The following is a 6355-nucleotide window of genomic DNA, read 5'->3' on the forward strand; positions in this document are numbered from 1 at the left end:
ACAGCCTGTGGTGCGGCGTTGTAGGCAGTTTTTCCACACGTTTTCATATTTTTGATAAAATTAAGGGGTAAAGCTGTGATTTTATTTAAAACACTTCTTTTATACTAAATAAAACTCAAAAAATTCAATTATCAATGCTAATCACATTAGGATTCAAAAGAACCTTCTAGAAGATTCTAGAAGACTATAATCAATCCTAATTGCATTAGGAATCAAATAGGCCCTCCTCTAGATCATTGGGCCGCATATAAAGGTCAAACCGGGTCCAGTTTAGTATTTTGGCCATAACTTCCTCATTATTCATCGGAATTGGGCTTGTAATATATCGTTGGAAAGCTCTTTTCGAGCCCAATACAACTACACTATTATTGGACCCTTGCCATGGACCAAACTAAATTGGATTGGCTATTTTCATAAAATAGGTTTAGAAAAGGAATATTTTCAAAAACGGAAAGAAGAGATATTTTAATAAAAACATCCTCATTACTAGACTTTTCACACTTTCGCTTTGTTCGATAATCAAATGACATAAAAGGTATTCATCACTGGGTTTGGTTTTGGGGAGACACATTTGGGTGTCTACAGATGTGAACTTCATATAATTTCAATCTATATTATATATATGTTAAGATATATTAGTATAATATATCATTGACTTTGTATATATTCTAGTCCCTATTATTGTGCTTCGTATATAGCTGTTTCCTATATTGTAGCTAGATTAGTGCCTTGAGATAAGGCTAGTATATTGTATATATTGATAGCATCATGGAATGGAAAAGCCACGGAAATAGTTTCCTTCATGGTATCAGCAGTATAGGGTTTCTTCCGTTGCACCCTACTGTCCTGTTCCGCCATTCTTTCTCTTCTCCCTTCTCTTCTTCTTCTTCTTCTTCTTCTTCTTCTTCTTCTTCTTCTTCTTCTTCTTCTTCTTCTTCTTCTTCTTCTTCTTCTTCTTCTTCTTCTTCTTCTTCTTCTTCTTCTTCTTCTTCTTCTTCTTCTTCTTCTTCTTCTTCTTCTTCTCTTATCTTTTTTGCACTGCAGCCATGGCCGAATCCAAACACACTTTTCATCCGGCCATTACAGTGTCAAATATCAAAAGCAACGTTCCTATTACTCTTGAAATGGAGAATGTCGAATACTCTGCTTGGGCGGAACTTTTCAAAATTAATGCTCGATCTCACAAGGTTCTAGACCATATTATTGCTCCGAAAAAGAAGGTGGCTGCCCCTTCGACCAATGAGGAAAAGGAGTTATGGTCGACATTGGATGCAACCATCCTTGGGTGGATTTATTCCACAATTTCGAGGGACCTTATGCACACAATTATGGAACCAGATTCGACGGCAATGGAGGCTTGGGATAGGCTCAAAAACATATTCCAAGACGATCAAAATTCCTGTGCCGTGACTCTTGAACATGAATTCTCTAACACTGATATGGAGGATTTCCCTAATGTCTCAGTGTATTGTCAACGACTCAAGAGTCTCTCCGATCAATTGAAGAATGTTCGGGCACCGGTGGATAACAACCGCCTTGTCCTTCAATTGGTCTCCGGTTTAACCGAACCGTACGATGGGGTTGCGACTTTGATAAGGCAAAGCAATCCTCTTCCTCAATTTTACCAAGCTCACTCAATGCTCACATTGGAGGAGGCAGGCTTGGTGAAGAAAGCTGCTACGGCGTCGGCTTCTGCTATGGTGGTGAGGGCTCCTCGTGATGCTGCTAATTTCGGGGGTGATTCGGGTACGTCTCGGGGCAAGAACAAAAATCAGAAAAAATTGGGTGGTCGCAAACAATCCGGTGGTGGTGGTCGGGGTACCAGTACCGGCGGTAGTGGTGGCGGCCAAAGCTCCGATGGACAGCAGCCCAGCCGCGGTGGTCCGCAACAGCAGCAGCAGGCCTAGGCTGCCCCTCCACCATGGCAGCAGGCGTATCAGCCGTACCAGCCTTGGGGTTGGGCTCCTTGGGATGCACCTCCTTGTCCATTTCCCACCCAAGGCTGGGCTTGTTAGCAGGGCCCAATGAGACAGCAGCAGGGGGTTTTGGGCCCACGCCCATAGCAGGCCTACATGGCTTCTCCGCAACAGCAGTCCATGCCATATGTCCGGACGGATATTGAATCGGCGATGCACACCATGACTTTGAGCCAACCCGATCCCTCGTGGTACATGGACACCGGTGCAACTTCCCGCATGACATCCTCCAATGGTAATCTCTCGTCTTATTTTAATTTGAGCAATCATCATAATGGTATTGTTGTTGGTAGTGGTCATACAATTCCAATTCATGGTTGTAGTCATGCTACATTGCCTTCCCCAAACCCGCCTTTGTCCCTTACTAATGTCCTTCATGCTCCCAAAATAATTAAAATTTTGATTTCTGTTTGGAAGTTTACCACTGATAACTGTGTGACCGTTGAGTTTGACCCTTATGGTTTTTCTGTGAAGGATTATCGGACGGGGATGCCAATAATGAGATGTGATAGCCAAGGAGATCTTTATCCTCTCACTACCACTTTCACAAATTCAACTTCATCAACCTTCACAACTTTAGCTTCCTCACTTTGGCATGATCGATTGGGACACCCGGGTTCTTCTATTTTAAAGGCTCTTCGTAGTAATAAAAGCATTGAATGTACTCGTGATTCTAGTGCTAGTATTTGTCATTCTTGTGTACTTGGGAAACACATTAAAATGCCGTTTATTTCATCGAATTCTAGTACTTCTATGCCTTTTGATATTATTCATAGTGATTTATGGACATCTCCTGTTTTAAGTTCTTTGGGTCATCGTTATTATATGCTTGTATTGGATGATTATTCAATTTTTGTGGACCTTTCCCTTAGCTAAAAAGTTGGATGTGTTTGACAAGATTTTAGCTTTCCAAGCATTTATTCGTACCCAATTCGAACGACCTATTAAAACCTTTCAATGTGATAATGGGCGGAAATATGATAATGGTCCTTTTAGGGCTTTATGTGAGTCTAATGGCATGTCTTTCCGTCTTTCATGTCCCCATACCTCTTCACAAAATGGTAAGGCCGAGAGAAAAATTAGATCATTGAATAATATCATTCGTACTCTCCTTGCTCATGCTTCTTTACCCCCGTCATTTTGGCATCATGCTTTGCAAATGGCAACATATCTTCATAATATTCTACCAAGTAAATTGCTAGAATATAAGCCTCCTATCCAAGTTCTATACCAAAAGGACCCTTCTTATTCTCACTTACGTGTTTTTGGGTGTTTGTGTTATCCTTTGATTCCATGTACCACCATTAACAAACTTCAACCTAGATCAACACCGTGTGTTTTTTTGGGATATCCACTGAATCATAGGGGTTACAAATGCTTTGATTTATCTTCTAATAAGATAATTATTTGCCGGCATGTTATGTTTGATGAGAATGTTTTTCCTTTTGCAAATTTGTATACTCCTTCTTCCCATGATTATGACTTTTTGGATGATGGACTCACCCCATATGTTGCTCATCATTTGCATTCTTTTGGGCTGCCCTCTACGGCCCACTCCTCTACTCCATCTACACGAACTGGGCCTCCCTCCTCTTCCTCTCCTCCAAGCCTAGTTCGGCTCCCAAGTCCTCTCCCATCCCCTCCTAGCACGCAAGTCACTGGTGGGCGGAATAGGGCCTCGTTGGACTGTGGGCCTGTTCAATCAGCCACGGCCCATTTGGGTCCTACCCAACCATTTGACCCAAATGCTTCCACGGCTCCTCTCCCACCTAATTCAAATCCACAGCCCCCCTCTTCTACTATTGTCACTCGTAGTCGAAATGGTATAGTCAAGCCCAACCCGAAATATAAAAATTTTAGTGCTATGACGACTAATGTTACGAGATCCCCTTTGCCCCGTAACCCAATTCCTGCTCTTAATGACCCGAATTGGAAATTGGCCATAGATGATGAATATAATGCTCTTATTAAAAATAAGACGTGGGAGTTGGTGCCCCGTCCGCCTGATGTTAATGTTATTTGTTCTATGTGGATTTTTACTCATAAGGTGAAATGTGATGGTTCTTTTGAGAGGCATAAAGCCCGTCTTGTAGGTGATGGAAAAACACAACAGGTTGGCATTGATTGTGGGGAGACTTTTAGTCCGGTTGTCAAACCGGCCACTATTCGGACTGTTCTTAGCCTTGCTTTATCCAAGTCTTGGCCAATACATCAGCTTGATGTCAAGAACGCCTTTCTACATGGTGAGCTTAATGAGACAATATATATGCATCAACCTCTTGGTGATCATACTCACCCTGATTATGAGTTTGTTACGGAAGTCTTTATATGGTCTTAAGCAGGCACCCCGGGCATGGTATAAGAGGTTTGCAGATTTTGTTGCTTCTATTGGTTTCACTAATAGTAAGAGTGACAATTCTCTATTTATTTATCATCAGGGGAAGAATGTGGCTTATTTACTGTTATACGTTGATGACATTATTCTTACTGCTTCTTCTGATACTCTGCGGCGTTCTATTATGTCCCTTCTTAGCTCGGAATTTGCTATGAAGGACTTGGGTCATCTTAATTATTTTCTTGGCATAGCAGTGACAAGACATAAGGGTGGATTATTTTTGTCACAACGCAAATATGCAGAGGAAATAATTGACCGAGCAGGGATGGCTTCGTGTAAACCTTCGGCTACACCTGTTGAGGTGAAACCGAAGGACAGTTCTACAGGTTCTCCTTGTGCTGACCCTACATTGTATCGTAGTCTTGCAGGGCCTTGCAATACCTCACTTTTACTAGATCGGATATATCATATGCGGTCCAACAGGTTTGCTTACATATGCATGATCTGAAAGAGAAGCATATGGCTGCTCTCAAACGGGTTATTCGTTATGTACAGGGCACTATTGATCATGGTTTGCATCTGCATCCATCATCTATTTCATCTCTTGTCTCATATACAGATGTAGATTGGGCCGGGTGTCCAGATACGAGACGCTCCACATCCGGATATTGTGTGTATTTGGGTGATAATTTGATTTATTGGTCCTCGAAACGACAGGCTACTCTATCTAAGTCTAGTGCCGAGGCAGAGTACAGGGGCGTTGCTAATGTAGTTTCCAAGTCGTGTTGGCTTAGAAACTTACTTTTGGAGTTACATTGTTCGATTAAGAAGGCAACCTTGATATATTGTGATAATGTGAGTGCTATATACCTTTCGGGTAATCCGGTACATCATCAGCGTACCAAGCATATTGAGATGGACATTCTTTTCGTTCATGAGAAAGTGGCCAGAGGCGAGGTCCGAGTCCACCATGTTCCTTCTAGGCACCAAATTGCGGACATCTTCACGAAAGGACTACCACGGTTATTATTTGAAGATTTTCGAGATAGTCTAAGCGTCCGTCCTCCTCCCGCTTTGACTAAGGGGGTTTGTTAAGATATATTAGTATAATATATCATTGACTTTGTATATATTCTAGTCCCTATTATTGTGCTTCGTATATAGTTGTTTCCTATATTGAAGCTAGATTAGTGCCTTGAGATAAGGCTAGTATATTGTATAATTGATAGCATCATGGAATGGAAAAGCCACGGAAATAGTTTCCTTCGAAATATATATATATATATATATATATATATATATATATATATATATATATATATATATATATATATATATATATATATATATATATATATTATTTTATGTTAAATAGCACAAGCTGAGGTTAAAGTAAATAACATATTATTTTAACAAAATAACACAAGATTTAAGCAAAATAACTTAATGTTTGGGCAAAATAACGACTCAAACATATTGAGTATGGAGTACCATGATGCATAGTACTCCAGGAGTATGTAATACTAACTCGTTTAGTTAGCTAGTTTCATTTTAGTTTTTATGATTCACCCGGATTTTATTAAAATATACAAAGTAGTACAAGTTGATTTTCGCATGATTAAACTTTGAGCCATATGACCGAAGAAATTTTTGATTTACTATTAAAATAAGAAAGGATTTATGAAAATATCAATAACAAAACAAGAACAAGTAAGAGTCTGTTCCGTGCAGTTTAATTTCAGTTCAATTCCTAATTCCCTTCTCTTATAAACAATTTATTTCAACTCTATTCAGTTCAATTCAATCTCAATCAGTTTAGTTCACTTCAATATAGTTGTTTTCAGTAAATCGGAACATGCCCTAATATACGGGTATTAAGGATTGTGAGGATGAAGTTTTGGATCGTAAGGGATGGAGGAGAAAGATTTATGTTGATGACTACACGGAATAATCAAATTTGGTTCATGTTAGCCGACCCCACTTTTGGGATTAAGGCTTTCATTGATTGATTGATTGATTTTAAGGATTGTAAGGGTCTGTTCAC

At 40.0% G+C, this 6355-nt stretch overlaps 1 protein-coding gene across 1 annotated transcript; it reads left to right on the forward strand.

Annotated features, from left to right (window-relative positions):
- The first annotated feature begins 1124 nt into the window (after window positions 1–1124).
- LOC145566222 (uncharacterized) lies at window positions 1125–1907 on the forward strand. The gene has a single exon (XM_081625705.1). The coding sequence runs from the start codon at window positions 1125–1127 to the stop codon at window positions 1905–1907; it is 783 nt and encodes a 260-aa protein (XP_081481831.1).
- The last annotated feature ends 4448 nt before the right edge of the window (window positions 1908–6355 follow it).

The sequence above is a fragment of the Chenopodium album genome, chromosome 11, assembly GCF_948465745.1.
Source record: "Chenopodium album chromosome 11, dcCheAlbu1.1, whole genome shotgun sequence".
Lineage (NCBI taxonomy): Eukaryota > Viridiplantae > Streptophyta > Magnoliopsida > Caryophyllales > Amaranthaceae > Chenopodium > Chenopodium album.